The following is a 20262-nucleotide window of genomic DNA, read 5'->3' as shown; positions in this document are numbered from 1 at the left end:
CTACAATCAATTGTCCTGGTTAATGGTAGCCATCAAGATTCCAAACCACCATTAATGGCCCACACTTTGCATAATTATAATAGGACCTCAGACTTATATTTCATATTCCTAATTTCAGATACAAGAATGATACATTCATACAAATAGGATGAACACACTCAGTAGATTTACTCTGAAACCTGACACTTTGTAATGATACCTTACAAGCGACCTTTTGCATAAAGCATATTCCAGCTACATCCTATTTACACTTATAAACATATTTCCATAAACATATGGAGTGCATCACACATATAACAACTCAATGCCCTATTCACAAATACGAAGGAGGCATCACAGCAATACTCCAGACACAATTATCTGGCTTAACCATCTAAATGTTAAATTATAGTTGTTCTACATTTACATCAGCCATACAAAGAAGAGAAAAAAAGTGGATGCCTGAGTTCTGGGATGGGAGGTCACTGGGGTGGATGCCCTGACCCCCATATTGCAAGTGAGGCCAAGCTTGTAGACTGGCAAACCTGAGTCAGTGGTCCCCATGCTGGGTAAATGCCAGATCCTGTCAATGTGAAGCAACTAGGGACCCATGGGGGATGTGATGATAGTCCTGGGAAGAGTTGCCCTGTGTGGTAGGTAGACTGGGTCGGCAGGAGGGGTCACTGGACCCTGTGTCATGGGGTTTCTATGGTGGGACGGATCACTGGCTCTTTTCTCTGGGGCTGGGTCCAGTGGGGAGGGGTGGTATTGGGGATTATTAGCTCATCAGTCATAGATTCCAAGGCTAGAAGGGACCATTGTGCTCATCTAGTTTGACCTCCTGTAGGAGGCCATAGAACTTCCCCCAAATAATTCCTAGAGCATCGATTTTAGAAAAACAGCCGGTCAATTTAAAAATTGACAGTGATGGAGACTCCACCTTGACCCTTCATAAATTGTTCCAATGATTTATGACTCTCCCCCTAAAAATGTATGCCTTAGTTCCAGTCAGGCTTTGTCTAGCTTCACCTTCCAACCAGGGGTTCGTGTTATACCTTTCTCTGCTAGACTGAAGTGCCCGTTATTAAATATTTGTTCCCCCTATAGATACTTACAGACTGTACTCAAGTCACCCCTTGCTCCTCTCTCTGTTAGACTCAAGCTATATAGTTTAGCATGCTAAGGCATGTTTTCAAACCCTTTAATCATTCTCGGGTTTGCCTCACCTCCCTCGCCAACGTATCAGCATCCTGCTTGCCCTGTGGATACCAGACCTGGCCCCAGTATCCCAGCAGCCATCGCACCTGGCCCAACTCAAATACTCCAGTTTCCAGAGCTAGGGGGTGTTTGTGAAATCACTGTCCCCCGTCCCGGGTGCGTCCTGGTGTTGGGGATCGTGGCTGTTTGTGCTCCAAGGTGCGTGGCCAGGCCCTGTGCAGGCTGAAAGGGCTAAGTCAGTAGTTCTCAAACTTCTGTACTGGTGACCCCTTTCACATAGCAAGCCTCTGAGTGCGACCCCCTTATCCATTAACAACACTTTTTTATATATTTCACCCCATTATAAATGCTGGATGCAAAGTGGGGTTTGGGGTGGAGGCTGACAGCTCACCACCCCCCATGTAATAACCTCGTGACCCCCTAAGGGGTCCCGACCCCCAGTTTGAGAAACCCTGGGCAAGAGGGACTTGTGGGCCCCTTCCATGGGGGAGCTCCGTTAATGGGACGCTGCCCCTTTAAGGCTTCTCCCCTCCCTCACCCCCACCATGCCTGGGTCGGGTCAGCACAGGCGGCCCCACCCCCCTGACCCCGTACGGAACCAGTCGCTCCGCAGCGCGTCACTGGCTGGCGCCGCGGCCCTTCCGACTTCCCTGTGGTGCGGGAGCGCCGGAAAGGAGGCGAGCGAGGCCTGCGCTTTGCGGCAGCGTCGTGCGCGTGCCCGGTGAGCCCGCGCCATGGCGGACATGGAGGACCTGTTCGGGAGCGATGTCGATTCCGAGCCCGAGCAGAAAGGTACCGGCGGGGGGGTCCGCAGAGGGGAGAGAGGCCGGGCCGCCCCCCCCCCGCGCTTCCCGTATTTAATCTCGGTCCCTCCGCTCCCCCGAACGGTTGGCCCGTCCTCCTGCCCCTCCCCGCCCAGAGCTGGGAGCTTCCCCTCCCTTTATCCTTCCCGGCGGCTGGTTCCCTTCAGTCCCCCCAGCTCCTTTCCCGGGGCGGGGGGCTCCATCAAGGCCGTGCCCCTTTTAGTAGCAAGAGCGGGTGGCGGGTGGGGTTTGCCCTGCGGGTTTGTAGCCTGGCCCATCGGGGCCGGCTTTCTGCCTTCCGCGGTGATTGCACCTGGGATGCCCGACAAGTGCTGCAGCCGGGGGGGGGGGTGTCCCTGGCCCCGGCCCCGGCTCTGGAGCCGAGGGGTTTCATTACTAGCAATCATTAGCAATACCCCAGGATCTTAGCATGTTTTATTACAGCTGCAGTTAAAGGTGGCCAAGTTCTCCAGCCCCAGGATTCGATTAAGGAGCTGACAGGGAAATTGCTTAACCCGGGGGGGTTCTACTGATTCTCTCTGTTGATAGTAACCCCCCTACGTCCGCTTTCTTTCTGCTTAATAAGTACTGTATTGTAAAGGACTCCAGCTCTGTAGTGAAACAGATGATCACAGCTTGGGCACACATGATACGAATTTAACACAACTAGATTGGGGTGGGCAAACTTTTTGGCCCGAGGGCCACATTGGGGTTGCAAAACCGGATGGAGGGCCGGGTAGGGAACGCTGTGCCTCCCTAAACAGCCTGGCACCCGTCCCCTATCTGACCCCTCCCACTGCTCCCCCTCAGAACCTCCGACCTATCCACTCCTTGTCCCCTGACCACCCCACGCCCCTAACCTGCCCCCCAGGGACCACGCCCCCTAGTCAATCCCCCTGCTCCCAGTCTCCTGACTGCCCGACCTCTATCCACACCCCCGCCACCTGACAGGCCCCCTGGGACTCCACGCCTATCCAACCCATTCTGTTCCCCGTCCCCTGACCGCCTCCCCCCGGAACCTCTGCCTTATTCAACCGCTCCCTGTCCCCTGACTGCTCCCCGGGCCCCCGCCCCTTATACAACCCCACGGCTCGGCCCACTTACCGTGCTGAGCAGAGCATGCAGAGCAGCATGTCTGGCTGCCGCGCCGGCTGGAGCGAAACACGCTGCCGCTCTGCTCGGCAGGAGCGCGCAGCTCCGCTGCCCAGAGTGCTGCCTGCGCGGTGGCGTGACTCTGCGGGGGAGGGGCTGGGGGCTAGCCTCCCCGGCCGGGAGCTCAGGGGCCGGGCAGGATGGTCCGGGCCGTAGATTGCCCACCTCTGAACTAGATTCTGTTGTTCTGTTTTTAATTTTATGAACAGAATAAATAGGGCCAACATTTGCTACATATAAACTATTATTTATGAATTTCTGAGGGCTGAGATATTCTTATTCTGGATTGTTTTGGCAAAGCATTTTTTTCCCCCTGGGTGCAGAGCAAAATTAATATTTAATAAAGGAAAGGAGAGAGAACACACTTTTTATCACCTGTCTTTTGGAAATCTGTCTTTTTTTTCTGGTTTAGTCTAGAACTTTTTGTCTTATTATCTTAGGCCTGGTCTACACTAACCCCCAACTTCGAACTAAGGTACGCAACTTCAGCTACGTGAATAACGTAGCTGAAGTCGACATACCTTAGTTCGAACTTACCGCGGTTCAGACGCGGTCCACACGCGGCAGGCAGGCTCCCCATCGACTCTGCGGTACTCCTCTCGCCGAGCTGGAGTACCGCAGTCGACGGCGAGCGCTTCCGGGATCGATATATCGCGTCCAGACCAGACGCGATAAATCGAACCCGGAACTTCGATTCCCAGCCGCCGAACTAGCGGCTGGGTGTAGACAAGGCCTTAGTTAAACAAGTTTTCAATTTCATTTCCTTTTCAATACATCAGTTCCAGTTAAAATACATCTAAAATAGAAAGTATATGTTTCAGGACTGAGAGTTTAGTGAATGTGCATGTAATGGTGTATTCGTTTACCTGGGAAAACTGACTTTCATGAAATTGCTGCAAAATTGGTTTCTGATTATAAATTTGATAAATCAGCCTTTTACTCTTTGAATATTTTTATGTTTAGATATGTTTGTATTCCAGGGGTTTCCTGTTTGTTCCTTTTTATCTGGAAAAAAATCTGTTAATATAATTTCTATAACTTTCTCTTTTTACATACATTTGTGGTGATCACCGTTCCTTAACACAATTCATACATCACAGTTGTCATCAACAATTCAAAGAAAAATGTTGAAATAATTTCTGTATGGATATTGTCCAGATTAGCTTGTCCAAAATTTGAGCCTTTTTTATGTTTGCAAAGTCCCTGTCGTTTTATGTAATTTATTCTTCCAAACAAACACTATTTTTTTCCTGAATAAAAATTAGTGCCACAAACTCAGCACTCATGAGTAGTTCTACTGTAGCAAATTTGTCTATGGGCATGTGTTGGGGAAGGGCAAGCAAAGTGGATTTGAAAACAGTTTGTTTTGAACTCCCAAGATGTGTTAAACAGAATAAAATGTTAGAATAAAAAAGCTTTTTTAAACTATCAAATTTATCTTTGTCTCCTCATGACCCATATAAATGTATAATTTTTCTTTGACTGCTAGTAGACTTCTGGTTTCAATGATGCAGGATCACAGACTAGTTATCTGTCTTTTTTTTTTTTTTTTTTTTAAAGAGAGAAATTTCCTTTTAATGTCACAACTTCATTAGCTTCCTTTTATTCTTATAATTTAAATAAGAACATGCTATTTACTTTATTTAGGTGCGTCTCTTATGTCCCCTCTTAGTTTTTTCCACTCTGTCTTAAGAAGTGCTAATCTTTTTGTTATCTCTTCATCTGGCAATCTTTCCCCTTAATCACTTTTAAGTGGTTAATATTTATTTTGCAGATTCTGACTCTGGATCTGACTCTGACTCTGATCAGGAGAATGCTGGCTCTGGCAGTAATGTTTCTGGAAGTGAGAGTGACAGAGATGATGACAGAGAGGCAATAAAACCCAGTAACAAAGAGTTATTTGGAGATGATAGTGAGGATGAGGGAGCATCCCACCATACTGGGAGTGACATCCGATCTGAAAGATCATACAATCACTCTGAAGCTTCGGGACATTCTGAACATGAAGATAATGACCAGTCAGATATAGATCAGCATAGTGGTTCAGAAGCTGCTGATGACGATGATGACAGAGGACATGGATCAGACGAAGGTAGCCATCACTCAGATGCAGATGGATCTGAAAAAGCACATTCGGAGGATGAAAAATGGGGCAAAGAGGACAAAAGTGATCAGTCAGATGATGATGAGAAGCTGCAGAATTCTGATGATGAGGAAAGGCTGCAAAACTCTGATGATGAAGAGAAGGTTCAGAACTCTGATGATGATGAAAGGCCTCCGATTTCTGATGATGAGGAAAGACTACAAAACTCCGATGAAGAGAAAATGCAGAACTCAGATGATGAAGAGAGGCCTCAGATCTCTGATGAGGAGAAGATGCAGAACTCTGATGACGAAAGGGCCCAGCATTCTGATGAGGAGAAGATGCAGAATTCTGATGATGATGAAAGGGCCCAGCATTCTGATGAGGAGAAGATGCAGAATTCTGATGATGATGAAAGGGCCCAGCATTCTGATGAAGATCACAGGCGTTCAGATGATGAAGAGGAACAGGAGCATAAATCTGGTAGGATTGAATACAGTGTTGAAAATATCATCATCCTTGACCTTCATTGGGTTCTTGTAGTCCTCTCATAATTGAGATAATTAATCTTTGTGTGGGGTGACCTTTTCTCAAAGATTGATTGTAGTGTCTTTTCATAAACAAAACCAAATTAAATCTTAATGCTGAACAGACTGAACTGTCACCATTACAATGAGGACCCTAAGTCATGTGTTGTTGTTTTTGTTGACCTGTCCATAACAATATTATTTCTGTTGTCTTGGCTTGAAATGATTCAGATTTGGTTATAAAATTATTTATTAATTCCAGTTGAGTTTTAACAGTAATAGAGTATTTTTAATAACGCTTGATTCACCCAGTAAACTTTAATTATTTTTTCGTTGTTTGAATTAGTTTACTTATTAATACAAGCTATGGATAGTGTGAGATGTAAAAAGATGCAGCATGAAATTCTTAATTTGAGGATATATATTCTCTTTAATAGAGTCTGCAAGAGGCAGTGACAGTGAAGATGAAATTTTGCGAATGAAACGTAAAAAACCAATTGCATCAGATTCAGAAATGGACAGCGATGCAGAAGGACAAAAAGGTAACTAGCTGTTTTTTCAAATCCCTTCTACTTTATCTGACATTAAGCATGCATTCACTTTAAAACTCTGTCTGATTGGTAGTATTAACTGAGGAAAAAACTCGTGTTGGATTATCTGGTGAGTTGCAGAGCATAACAACTAAGGTGCAGCGATAGAGCTGCATGGGGAAGCTTGCCCAGTTTGAAGTAATCTCTATCCAGTGCTATCAGCCTTTCACTTTCCTTGGCAACAAATTGAACTATTTTTTTTTTTTTTTTTTAATGAAAAATCTGGTGACATCATTATATCCTAATTTCTTGCTGAAAGACCCTGGAAATTGAGTTTGTTATTTGATTATGGGAGACTCAGAGAATGTATATTATTACCTACCACACTTCACTGCCTTTGTCCAATATGTTGACACCAATTTAACTTCAATGATCATCTAATCCAAAATCTGTCTCTCTCAATTGCTCAGCTTTCACTGTTGGCCCTTATGATGTCATTGTTTCAGTAGTATTCCTGTCATCATAGAGTCCTTCCAAGGTAGATGTGACCTGCATTTTTAAATTTAAAACACTTTTTTTTTTGTTGTGAGCGAAGAGACAAATCACCTTTTCAAGTCCTCTTTGAACCTCCTAGAGAAATGCACAAAATAGGAAATAAATTTTTTCCCCTCCTTTGCAGGTCACTTTTAATGATCTTGTAGATGACTTCCAGTGGTAAATATAACAATTTCTCTTTTTCTCCATATATAAAATACATATTTTTCTATTCAAGATCACAGGGATGCAATAGATCTGTTTGGAGGTGCAGATGACATTTCTTCAGGGAGTGATGGGGAAGACAAGCCACCAACTCCAGGGCAACCTATTGTAAGTCCTTTGAAAGAAGTTGCCTGCTGTGCCTCTTACACTGCCCAAGCAGTCTAGTATAGAGTTTTAAATCCTAGAGGACTGAGTTTTAGCACACTTTAATGAAAGACTGACAATTTAATGAGAATTCATAAATGATATTGCCCAAGCAGAAAGAATCACTGTTAACAGTTTCACCTCTTATACATGGCAATGTAAGATAGGGTCACTTGTTTTTCTGCTCTTGTAACTGTGGTTATATATTTTGAGTATGTTCTGGTTATGTCAACAAGTAGAATATAGTACTATAACTGTTCTTGATACTTGTAGTAGGGCCTGTTGGAAAAGTATTTTTCTTTTGGGAATAGATGGCAATGGATTCAAAGCCCTTTACATCTAAAGGCCAATTTTAGTCTAGGCAAAGTTACCATCATTTCCTAGCTCCCTATAGGAGACCAGTTTATTTGGATCAGTCCCATGCTTTTTACTTTCATTCTCTCTTGGTATCTTGAGCTAACATTCATAACTGAAATCACATTAGATGGCAGGCTTGAGTACCGTGTTTGATAATTTTGTCTCAGTAGCGTGTACTTTGCACAATCCAATTACATGTGGGTGGTGGATGGACAGAGAGAGAGAGGTTTTCCATATGTTTCAGAGCAAAAATTAAGTGGTCAGTGGAACAACCTGAACAGTCTGGCTTTTTCACCTACATAATGTAATGTGGTTTTGCTACTCCGTCCATTAGGATGAGAATGGATTGAATCAGGAGCAGCAGGAAGAAGAACCTATTCCAGAAACGCGAATAGAAGTAGAGATACCAAAAGTAAACACTGACTTAGGAAATGACTTGTATTTTGTGAAGCTGCCCAACTTCCTCAGCGTGGAGCCCAGGTAATACTGCATTTGAGTCTATATTAAAGGTGTTAATTATTTAAACTCTCACTTAGTATTTCCCTTTTGTTCTAGTAGTCAAATGAAATTTCTGTTGACAACATTAAATATAATTAACACTGGGGTGCATACTTTGATATAGTCAATCAGATATTCAGATCACTTTTCATTTTACTGTCTTCTTGTAAACTAAATGTGTAGGTTCAACCTGTTAGATACATGTAATGCATTTCATAATTTTAAATAAATCCTTTTATTTGTACTAATTTGACCCTATGAAATTAGCCATTTTTAGCTGCTCTACCTGTAAAATTCATCATCTCACTCTTGTCTAAATCAATAGAAGAACTAGTGATTTTTTTTGTAAGCTTGGTGTGCAACTCAAATGAGTAAGTCTGTCCTTTTTAAATTTATTTTTTTAATTGTCTGTGGCTGCATTGCATCATTCTCCTGAATGTATAGCTGTCTTGCCATTCTTCAGCACTGCTTTAGTTTTTGGTGAACGTTGATAATTTCATCCTGAATAATGCACCATATGTTGTAAAACCAAATGATCTTTGAGATTTAATTCAGAGTAAACAGCCTATTCAGGGGACCTGAATATTTCCTAAATCCAGGAAATCTGTTTTGATGGCATTAATTTTATATGTATGACTTTTCTCAATAGGCAACCTTGTTTTGCAAATCTAAAAATGATGTACTGAACATAATATAAAAAGTAGCCTAGAGAGACTTTGTCCCACAGTTGTGATGTATTTACTCGAACTGTGCATGCTTTTCAGGTTTTTAGTTTAGTATGTATCTTCACAACACATCAGTTTTAAAAGTCCAGTGAATTGAAACAGTAGCATGTGCCTAATGAGTTCGTAGTATTATAAAGACTATCTTTTAAGATTATCCGTTGAGTTCTAAACATGTAGTTTTCATATTTATTCAGTTTGAGGCTTAATCTTCTAGTGTATTGTAAGCCATTTAGTTTACATTTTTATTTCTATTAAATTTGGCTACTTTTGAATAATAGAAGCACTACTTTGGATTATTCATTGAAGCCAGAAGAAACTATATTATGATAATTCAGACTGACCATCTGTATAACACAGATCATAGCATTTATCCAAAATTTCAAAGAAAATAAATTCATGTAGCTCCTTATAATACTACTCTGTGTGGCTCCAACTGCACATCAACAAGTTACAAAAAATGTGTTGAGTATTGCTTTTTCTAAACATACCACTGACTTGGGACTTACACTGTTGGACCTTGTAAAAGGTGTCCATCTCCCTGCAAATCTAGGCTTGTTCCTGACATACTCTAGTTTGGTGGTTCTCCCATTCTCCTGCTGCAGACCACTTTTAAAGAGAACTCTTCTTTTGACCACCTCTATCCCAATGCATCCATTGCTTGATTTTTAAAATGTTCTATTCTGTGGCCAGGAAGTATTTATGAGCCCATAGCCTTTATGATTGAAAAGATAATGTTCCAAATGTGAACCTTTGTGGGTCAGGATGTACAGACTTTGAGGGTCTGCAGACAGACTACTGCAATGCTTTGCAGCAATTTATAGCTTTCTCAAAAAGTAAAAAAATGCAGCCGACAACTCTGGCCGCTTTCGCGGCTTCGCCTCCCAACATTGTTTGCAGCTATAAACAACAGCAAGGGCAGATACTGGATATATTAATGGGTCAGTACCCAAAAATGGAGACTAAGGGCTTGTTGACACTTGAAACACTACAATGGCACATCTTATGCTGATGGGAGGGGTTCTTCCCATTGGCATACGTAATCCACCTCCCTGAGATGTAGTGGCTAGGCTGACAGAAGAACTCTTCTGTGGACCTAGCACTGTCTACACTGGGACTTAGGTGGGCTTAACAACACTGCTCGGTGATGAGGAGTTTTCATACTCCTGACCAATGTAGTTAAACCTAATTTTTTAGTGCAGACCAGGCCTAAAATAGCAGTAATTTAGCAGACTAACAGCTTCTCCCTCGCCACTTTCTTTTCCTTTACAGCATCTGGGTGAGGAAGTGAGACTTCTCCAGCTGTCAGACTTAGTGGAGGAAGAAAAATTGTTTTTCTGCCTCTCCCTTCTCTCAGATGGGTTAGGTGTGGGACTGTGTCAAATCTAACACCTATTAGGATAATGGCGGGTAACCTGCGGCCCATCTGGGTAATCTGATTGCGGGCTGCAAGACATTTTGGTGACGTTGACCATCAGCAGGCATGGCCATCTGCAGGCATGGCCCCCCGCAGCTCCCAGTGGCCACAGTTCGCGGTTCCTGGACAATGGGAGCTGCGGGAAGCGGCGGGCAGCAGGGACATGCTGCAGGTTGCCCACCACTGTATTAGGCTCATATGAAAGATGGTTCATCCAAACATTGTCCTGGCAGGAATTTCCACATCCTAACCATGATAATTCACAAAATCTTTATCATGCTTTAAAACTCACTGGACCAGGCTGAACATATCAAGTACTAGACTCAGGCCTAACCTCTTATTTGCCACAATGGGACATCAGGGGAGGATACCACATTTGAGGTAGACTTTTTCTTTACAAAAAGTTATTCAGAGATTTAAAATGTTAGAAGTGGTTGCAGCTGATATTATTGGGAGACTTTAGGGTAGGTCTTCTGTGGTTTAAAACCTCTCCAGTTTATTACATGGTTGCAGAAATAAATGTATGTATACCATGGCAGTAATGTCTACAGTTGTGTGTAATATATAATTTAACTGAATCACAAATTTATTTTTAGCAATCCTAGAATAACATGGGTTTGCTTTTTTAGAAGATGGGTGAATAAAGAATACATTATCTAATTTATTACAGACCTTTTGATCCTCAGTATTATGAGGATGAATTTGAAGATGAGGAGATGCTTGATGAAGAAGGTAGAACAAGGTTAAAACTAAAGGTATATCTGTAATTTTCTTTCTGCATCTCACCCCTTTCCTGTTAGGTTCTTTCAAACTACTATATAAAGCGAAAAGCCTGGGGAGTTGAGAGGTGATGGTTTGAGTCACCCTGTTAAAGGTATCTCCTGCTTCTTGTTCTACCAAGAAGTAAACAAGTTCAGCACTCATAGAAATTACTCAGCTGTTTTCTGTTGTATTTACTTTTTTCTTTAGATGCAGTGAAGATTTGTAACTGTTCTGCAAAAGCTTTTCTTTTACCCTGCACGCAGCAGATTTAGCTAACTACTGGCACTTGATTCTTGACCTCCCAGTAATATCTTTTTTTACAATATTCCTTTAAACTAGTTCACCTTTTACTTTATATACATGCTTACAGACTTTCTATTCCAACAGGTGGAAAACACCATACGTTGGCGAATGCGACGAGATGAAGAGGGAAATGAGATTCGAGAAAGCAATGCTCGGATAGTCAAGTGGTCAGATGGAAGGTTAGCTTAGGCTTTTCTGTATTATCTAGACTAGGAAAACATAGTTGTCAGACGTTCTTGCATATAAAAGTGAGGAGTGAGTGAAGTTTGAAGTTCTTGCAGAATTAATAACTATTGTTTTCTCAGCTCTTTGAGTGGTATACTATACTACTTAGCTAATAATATTTCAATTATGCATAAAAAAGAGGGAATGAGAAGGCTTCCTTCATTTATATATGGTGTAAAAGCAGAATGAGTCACAAATACAAAAATAACTAATGTATTAATCCTTTTTTAAGCATGTCGCTGCATTTGGGCAATGAAGTCTTTGATGTGTACAAGGCACCATTACAGGGAGATCACAACCATCTGTTTATCAGACAAGGAACTGGTCTACAGGGACAGGCTGTGTTCAAGACTAAATTAACCTTCAGGTAAACATACAGTTCATTAACAGAGCTTGAAGTCATTGTACAGCATTTTGGTATGAAATATTTGGGTGGAGATGAATTAGTAAAGTAATGGATCACTAGTTCTTCTTTTAGTACACCTTGTATGGAAGAGGTGTGGGGTTTTTTTTTTTTTTTTTTCTTGTTTTTAAACAACACTATTTTAAAAAGAATTTTCTGACTCTTGAAAAGTAAGGCTGATGTTGCTGTATACACCTAACTATGGCTCAGTCATGAGTTTTCTAGGCTTCCTTTTGACTTCAGTGCTGGCCGTATTGGGATCTGAATATCAATTGTATAGAGACTGCCAAATTGTTTGAGTTTATACTGTCGCTGAAGACCAAGACTAGCATGCTAGCTACACTTGAGACCTACACTTTTTCTCTAAAAAGCGACCTTAAAGTGGCATCTTGAGGCTGCCATGTTTGTCTCCCCTTTTTACAAGTATAAATGAGGTTAGAATTAGGTCCTGCAATTGGGATTCCATTGATATGTGAGCCAGAATAGAGGCCAGCATCCTCTTCTCTCCCATAGCATAATAGTAAATAAATAAATACAAATACTGTTTCACTTTGACTGAATACATAGGGAATGGAGCTGTTCAGTAAGAAGCTGCCATTTTTCAATAGTCACTTTTCAGAGTAGACCTGCACTTTAAGGTAGCTAGGTCTGAGACCAAATCTCCAGGCTTGAAAGGCCAGTGTGCTATTTATTGCACTATCTAGGCAACCTATATTTTTGTCTGTAATTTTAATATTTAATTTAAAATTTTAAAATGAGAAGTTTTGGTGTGAATCAGGAGGGGTATTGATGTTCTCTGGAAAAAAAAATCTCCATACGATACGTCACTGCTATGAAGATGGTGACTATGACCAGAAGCATAAATGTGAAGTGGAAGGAGGAATATTTAGGTGTGTAAGGGAATGTTGAGGACTTCTTAGGGGAAGGGTGATTTTGCTAAATCTATTTTAATCTATTGGATAATTCTTGTGTACTGTACACATTATCTATTCTGTTTAATTTTTTTGCTTTTGTATGGATGAGTCTTTGTTTTTCCTGATTGTATTTGTGGCATGTCGGTAATTGTTCTTGGAAAGCAGAGGTGTCCTTGTAAGAAGTGTTTAATCTATAACAATTTTCTAACAGGCCTCACTCTACGGACAGCGCCACCCACAGGAAGATGACTTTGTCTCTTGCAGATAGATGTTCAAAGACCCAAAAAATTCGTATCTTGCCCATGGCTGGTCGTGATCCAGAGTCTCAGCGCACAGAAATGATTAAGGTATTAATTGTGATAAGGAGTTTTATTACTCTTTTGACCTAAACTTAGAACTAATGTTGTTCATCTCAAATTGCAAATATCATGTCCTGCCATGCGGGCAGGGGACTGGACTCGATGACCTCTCGAGGTCCCTTCCAGTCCTAGAATCTATGAATCTATGTCTGAATATTCTTGGGTATTTGAGTTTTAGAAAAATAAATGAAGATGCAACCTCTGGTGCTGACATAGACTATATTGTTGTGATTTCTATCAGCATCCATTTTTATGCTCGGTGGATATGGCACCTGGTATAGTGATTGTTTGTAAGCTAAGAGGAGAAATTGTAAGAATGTAAAGTACCCAGTTAGCAAGAGAATTTCAGAAATAACAAAATTAAAAACAAATATTTATTGAGAATACAATAAATGAAGGCCTTGGAAGTAAAATTTTGAAAAGTCTTTATTTTTAAGATGAAATAAACATTCATTTTAAGGTGACGTGTGGTATTTTCCAGCAGTCGCTAAATGACTCAGACTTTCTAGTTCATATTTATCTGGCCTGTATACATTTAATTTGCATATTCAAAATTACATCCCAAATTCACCAATGGCATAGGGAGCTGCCACCCCATTGTTCTACAGGGCCTAGCACAATGGGGCCCCAATCCTGACTGAGGCGTCTAGTTGCTGCTGTACTCTAATATGGAAGTTATCGTGTATTTGTCAGTGGAAATTTTTATGTATTAACTTGTATTGGAACTTCCTATACGCATGCATATGAAGAATTTGTTCCTTTATCATTTTTTCCTGCTGCTTTCCCTTCTTGGTAATAGACTTCCATGGTTTGACCTTAATGTTTAGAAAGCAGAGGTGCCCTTATAAGAAGGGTGTTTAACCTATAACGATTTTCTAACAGGCTTCACTCTACAGACAGTGCCCTCCACAGGAAGATGACTTTGTCTCTTTCAGATAAATGTTCAAAGACCCAAATGCAGGCATTTCTTCATGTATATTCTGTCAAGTTGGTTGCCAAGTGTGTGAACATAGCAGCCAGTTGTATAATAATCACAGTAATATATGCCTCTGTTTTGTGGCAGAATTAATTCCTAAATCTGCTGTTCCTAGACTGGCCTGCTAAGGGGATTAATTCTTCTATTCAGAGATTATTTATGTCAGCCCTTTGCTGATTTGTTACCTTCCTCGTGAAATGCTGTGCCTCCTGTACAACATTCTAGAGCCTGTTGTAATTTCATAATTAAAGAAACTAGCCCTATTCTAGTCTAGCCCCTTTTATTTCCCTTCTAATCTCTCCCCTTCACCATTCCAAATAATCCTTTGGCCTGAAAATTCCCATGCTTAGCCTAAAGGCAGAGGGGCTAAGAGATGTTTGTGGAGTTTTTGGAAGCAAATCCGCCAAACTTCTTTATTTATAAGGCTCTGAAAAATTAATGTTTTTGACTTTTAACAAAAACAACTTTTTTGTGTGCGAGTCATCTGTTCTGCTACTAGACTTCTCATGTGTTTGAAGACCATTACACAGGCGACTGTGCAAAAGATTTCACATCAAAGTATACATTTATTAAAAGCATCATTGCATTCTGACTGTTTGTGTCACTAGTGCCAGCAAAGATTACAATTGCTATCGAGGTGTAGCTGTCCTAAATTAAGCCCGGTGAATGGAGTATTTGCTATTACCTACAGAAACAACCCTGCAGAGCTGTGGTTCTGAGGTGCTCTGCAGGCCACAAGGGAGTCCTGAAGAAGGTGCTGGCCCCTGCCCCCACAAGTTGGGGAGTTTTTCCAACCCTTCAGTAGTGGGGGCAGAAAATTGTAGTGTTTGCTTCAAAGCATGGTCCCCTTTCTGCTTCTGGGATTTGTAGTACTCCTTTGTTACAGTTGTAAATATGTTATAATTCTTAATTTTAATAAGAAAACAAATCTAGAGATTGGACAAACTTACTCAAACATTCATTTAAGTACGATGCTACAGATGTAAATATTAGTTTTTCAAAATATTGTATTCACTGAAAATAACAATGCAGTGCTACAGGAAAAGTTGTCCTAATTGAAAATGTCATTCTTGGCATAGTGGGGTGAACAAATCAGTGTTGATCACATTTGTTCTGTATAGGAAAGGTTAAATTTACACAGCAATCCAGAAATAAGAAGTAATGGTTAACTTTATTACATTTTCTCTTAGCATATTATATGATTGTACAGAATTTAAGTTTAATCATAAGTACACATTGTTGCCTCTATTTTTAAAGTGTTTAAATTCTTATAACATTCACAAACTTGATTTTGTAATCTTGGAAATTAAGCCTTTGACTCTGATGTGCATTAAATAAAAAAATAAATAAGGAAACTTAAAGCTATAAATGTTTCAACCAAGAGAAATGTCAATTATAAAATATACTTTGCCTGATTCTCCATAGTCCTGCATTGTGTGTAATCATTTACATCAGTGCAAAGTGAGCATCAATCTGTACCATTCTGATTTGGTCGCGTTTGACATTTTCTTTGCACTGATGTAAAATGACTACACAAGGTGCAAAGCATTGGAGAAAGATGCCCTCTGGGTATAATTCCTCATAGTTCCTTACATGCTACTGCTTTTCCTGGACAGAAAGAAGAGGAGAGGTTAAGAGCGTCTATTCGCAGAGAATCCCAGCAGCGGAGAATGCGGGAGAAGCAGCACCAGCGTGGTCTGAGTGCAAATTATTTAGAACCTGATCGTTATGATGAGGAGGATGAAGGAGAAGAGGCAATCAGTCTGGCAGCTATTAAAAACCGCTATAAAGGTGGTATAAGAGGTACAAATAAAATCTGAATGTAACTTTTTTTATTGTTAGGCTGCACTCATCAGATACTGTCTAATTCGAATTGACTGATTTCACGGGATAGTCCTGGTGAAATAAGATTTCTCAGAATAGTGCATAATGAACAAGGAAACTACAAAGAAGGCTCAATCTGTTTAATTATATTTTGTATATTTATTTATAGTTTGTCACTAAGATGGTGAGATCTTGGCACATTATTGAGAGAAATATCAGGGAACAGTATATCTGATGGTATAGTTCAAGGGGCTTTGGCAGGGATTGGCATTTGCAGACCAGTCTTTACCTGGGTTAATTTCTTTTTCTAGAGGAACGTGCTAGAATCTATTCTTCAGACAGTGATGAGGGATCAGATGAAGACAGAACGCAGAGACTACTCAAGGCAAAGAAACTAACCAGTGATGAGGTGAGAGAAGCATTTTATTTTATGGTGAAAGTTGGTTGACTGAAAATGAACAAAAAGAACGAGGAGTACTTGTGGCACCTGAGAGACTAATGTTAATTTAAGCATTAGCTTTCGTGGGCTAACCCCACTTCATCGGATGCATGCAGTGGAAAATACATTAGGATGCATGCATCCGATGAAGTGGGTTTTAGCCCACCAAAGCTTATGCTTAAATAAATGTGTTAGTCTCTAAGGTGCCACAAGTACTCCTCGTTCTTTTTGCTGATACAGACTAACACGGCTACCACTCTGAAACCTGAAAATGAACAATTTGTTTTATCATTTTGAGTATTATTGTGAAAAATGATTACTACTCTCTGCTTTAATGACTGGATACATCATATTTATCCAGCTAAGTAGTTGTAAGTTGCGATTTTTTCAAGGTTTTATGGACCCATGGATTGCAGTACAGTTAAATTTGATATGCTTACCATAATAATAAAGCCTAGGTATTTCACTGAGTTCTCAAATTCTTTTGGAAAGGAGGTAAGCATCATTCCCATTTTACAGATGGGGAAACTGAGGCACAGAGCAGTTGACATTATTTGCCCTTGGTTACATAGTGAGCCAGGAATAGAACCCAGGGCTCCTGAGTCTGTCCAGTGCTCTATCCACCAGGCCTTACTGTCTGCCTCCCCCCGATAAATATATGACAGTTCTGTTGGGGGGGAGGGGAAACCTGTTTCACACAGCACTATTAATAGACCATTGCTTTTTAAGGGGAAGAGTTAAATGCTGGTATGCTATTAAAAGGAGAAAAGATGATTTTTGCACTTGAATGACATCTTGCTTAACCTTACCTTCCTAATTTCCTGTTAATTAGTAGTAGTTTTTTGGTATATATTGATTTTATGTTCATTAAAGTTAGACAAATGTTATAATTCCATAATCTCACTTACTGAAATGTCAAAATTATATCTCAAAATGAATCTTGATTTCTATACAGTATAGCTTGCAGTGTGAAGTACGTGACCTTAGAACAGGGGTCGGCAACGTTCGGCACGCGGCTCGCCAGGGTAAGCACCCTGGCGGGCCGGGCCAGTTTTATTTACCTGCTGAGGCGGCAGGTTCAGCCGATCGCGGCCCCCACTGGCCGCGGTTCGCTGTCCCGGGCCAATGGGGGCGGCGAGAAGCAGCGCAGGCGAGCGATGTGCTGGCCGCGGCTTCTCGCCGCCCCCATTGGCCCGGGACGGCGAACCGCGGCCAGTGGGGGCCGCGATCGGCCGAACCTGCCGCGTCAGCAGGTAAATAAAACTGGCCCGGCCCGCCAGGGTGCTTACCCTGGCGAGCCGCGTGCCGAACGTTGCCGACCCCTGGCTTAGAATATGGAAAATCTTTAATACATTGAAAGATTAAACTTTTATTCCTCCAAAAGTTATTTGAATGTGTATACTGCACATGTATATGATGTATACCCCTGATCTGTAAAACCCTCATCAGGTGTATTTGTTTCCTAATCTTGTCCAGACCCAGTGGCTAAAACTGGGATGTTGGTTAGGATTCCATTCTGTGTTGCTGTGTCTGAGATAATTCCAATTACAGTGTTAGCAGAGTGGCATTTGTATTAAATAACCAAAAGGAACTGGAGTGTGGTAAAATAACTGAAAGCAAATCATTGAAAGCTTTGTCGTGTTAAAAGTATTCCAATAGTGTTTATTTTTTAATTTGTTGAGTGAATTTAGTGTTCTGGAAAGTGAGGCAGTGTAGAAGCGTTGTCCTATAGTCTGGGTATGTCCATATGTGCAAGTAACCCCATTTAATTATGCTAATGCCCTTACACCTGAACTGGAATTCCAGTCGTTTTTCTCCCTTGAGCAGATGTTAACAATTGTTTCTTTTGTGATAGGTGAAGACGAAACTCATTTTTGTTTGTGATCTCAATTAGGCTTTGATTCTGGTTCCTCAGAGGTGAAAGAGTAGTGAGCTAATCCGCTGTGAGCTACATCACCTTCCATTTTAAAACAATTTGATTTTAAGGCTGAAGTTCATAACATTGCCACATAGGGGTGCTCAAGCTTAAAAAAAAAATGTAATGTGGCAGTGGTGGATTATAGCAACGCACAACTCTGAATGTTTATAAATAGAGACTTGGAGGCATTTACCAATATATATCTTCATATACAAAGCACGGCACTCATCTGTCAAATACAGTGATACCTTACTAATCTGCACAGTGATGTTGGCTATCTAGTCAAACACAGAAACAAAAAGGTTGTTGAGAGCTGGTCCTCAATACTAAAGTGCTTTGTCCAACAACAAATTATCAAGTGATGCAGCATATTGATAAAAGGCAAGTAGAATTCCCATTGATGTAACTTTGGGAAATTCTGTTGTACAGTAAAGTGAGCAGTTTCGAAATACCTGTACTAGATAGATGTCTTTTCGGATGCCTAGGTCAGATAGGGGTTGCCATTGAGATTCTAGGTTATAAATATGTCAATTTGTCATGTTGGATAAAGTTGAGCAGAAATGAGTCTTAATAGAATTCTTAAATCCCATGTTAGCTTTCACTACTTTTTAAACAATTTTAAAATAGCAATGGTCCTTAAATATAGTGGAAGAGAGGGGTAATATTACTGCCTAGACCTGGTGATATATATATTCAAGTGAGAATCTTTCTCTTCTAAACAAATTAAATTATTACCTCAACAACATTTGACATGAAAAAAGGTATTTTTTACGACAGCCTATGGGATAAACTAGGAAACAGTTGGGAAAAATACTGGGGGTTGCTTGACCAATCAAAATTCATGCTTCTTCCCCCCCCCCCCCCCCATTCTGAGATTAAAGAATACTTTTAATTTTGCATGCATAAATTCAGTTTTTGACCTAAGAATCCCACACTGTAGGTCATTGTCCACATTTGATAGTATATAATGTGCTTCAGAGGCTGGCACAATCCAGCTTGATGGTGCTTTACTATATTTCAGACGCAGAAATTTTAGTGATTTATTCTTTGTAATTCTACCTGATGGTTTAGAACATCCTGTTGCATAGTAGTTTCTTATTTGTAAAGGTGTTTCCCTTTTTCCTACTGTATCTAATATTGTACTGATTAAAGTTTAAAAATTCTGTTTTTATTTGTTCTGAAATAAATTATTTTGAAGCGTATATTTGACCAAAATGGTACTTGTGTTCAGTCTACACTGTAAAATCAGCCATGTTTGCAGACTTGGTTAAAATTGTTGTCCAACAATGTTGTTAATGCATATTTCTGTATTGCTGTGTAGATTGGATGGGACCTAACCATGTTCTAGAGCAGGGGTCGGCAACCTTTGGCACGCGGCTCGCCAGGGTAAGCACCCTGGCGGGCCGGGCCAGTTTGTTTACCTGCCGCGTCCGCAAGTTGGGCCAATCACAGCTCACACTGGCCGTGGTTCGCCGCTCCAGGCCAATGGGGGCGGCGGGAAGCTGCGGCCAGCACATCCCGCGGCCCCCCCATTGGCCTGGGACGGCGAACAGCGGCCAGTGGGAGCCGCGATCTGCCGAACCTGCAGACGCGGCAGGTAAACAAACCGGCCCGGCCTGCCAGGATGCTTACCCTGGTGAGCCACGTGCCAAAGGTTGCCAACACCAGTTCTAGAGTGTCTCTGAATTGGGGGATTTAGCAAAATTCATGGATGTAGTTAGAGCTTATTCACACTGCAAGATGCCATGTCAGGGAAGAAGTGGAAACAGTGGTGTTTGATATGGTTGACTTTACAATGTGGATGAGACTTTTATCATATGGTAATATACTTTCCTCCAACATCCTTCAATCTATAGATTTAGAATAAAGGAATATATTCTATCATTTAATTTTTTATTTTGTCCTTTTAACCTGTAAGCTTACAGAAAATCTTAGATGACTGCTTGATAG

General features: G+C 41.1%; 1 protein-coding gene across 3 annotated transcripts in view; it reads left to right on the top strand.

The window, feature by feature from the left end:
- The first annotated feature begins 1900 nt into the window (after positions 1-1900).
- The window catches only part of LEO1 (LEO1 homolog, Paf1/RNA polymerase II complex component), a 29432-nt gene continuing 11070 nt past the window's right edge, over positions 1901-20262 (top strand). For all 3 annotated transcript variants that reach the window (XR_010561722.1, XM_065412440.1, XM_065412439.1), the window contains exons 1-11: positions 1901-1989; positions 4927-5718; positions 6200-6304; positions 7065-7159; positions 7887-8032; positions 10860-10944; positions 11339-11433; positions 11712-11846; positions 13008-13143; positions 15748-15934; positions 16267-16364. Coding sequence is in view for 2 of the 3 variants with exons in the window: in XM_065412440.1 (XP_065268512.1) it covers positions 1932-1989; positions 4927-5718; positions 6200-6304; positions 7065-7159; positions 7887-8032; positions 10860-10944; positions 11339-11433; positions 11712-11846; positions 13008-13143; positions 15748-15934; positions 16267-16364 (1932 nt within the window). In the remaining variant the exon portion in view is untranslated. The remainder of the gene's footprint in view (positions 1990-4926; positions 5719-6199; positions 6305-7064; positions 7160-7886; positions 8033-10859; positions 10945-11338; positions 11434-11711; positions 11847-13007; positions 13144-15747; positions 15935-16266; positions 16365-20262) is intronic.

The sequence above is a fragment of the Emys orbicularis genome, chromosome 10 (assembly GCF_028017835.1).
Source record: "Emys orbicularis isolate rEmyOrb1 chromosome 10, rEmyOrb1.hap1, whole genome shotgun sequence".
Lineage (NCBI taxonomy): Eukaryota > Metazoa > Chordata > Testudines > Emydidae > Emys > Emys orbicularis.
This window is presented reverse-complemented; position numbering and strand designations above follow the sequence as displayed.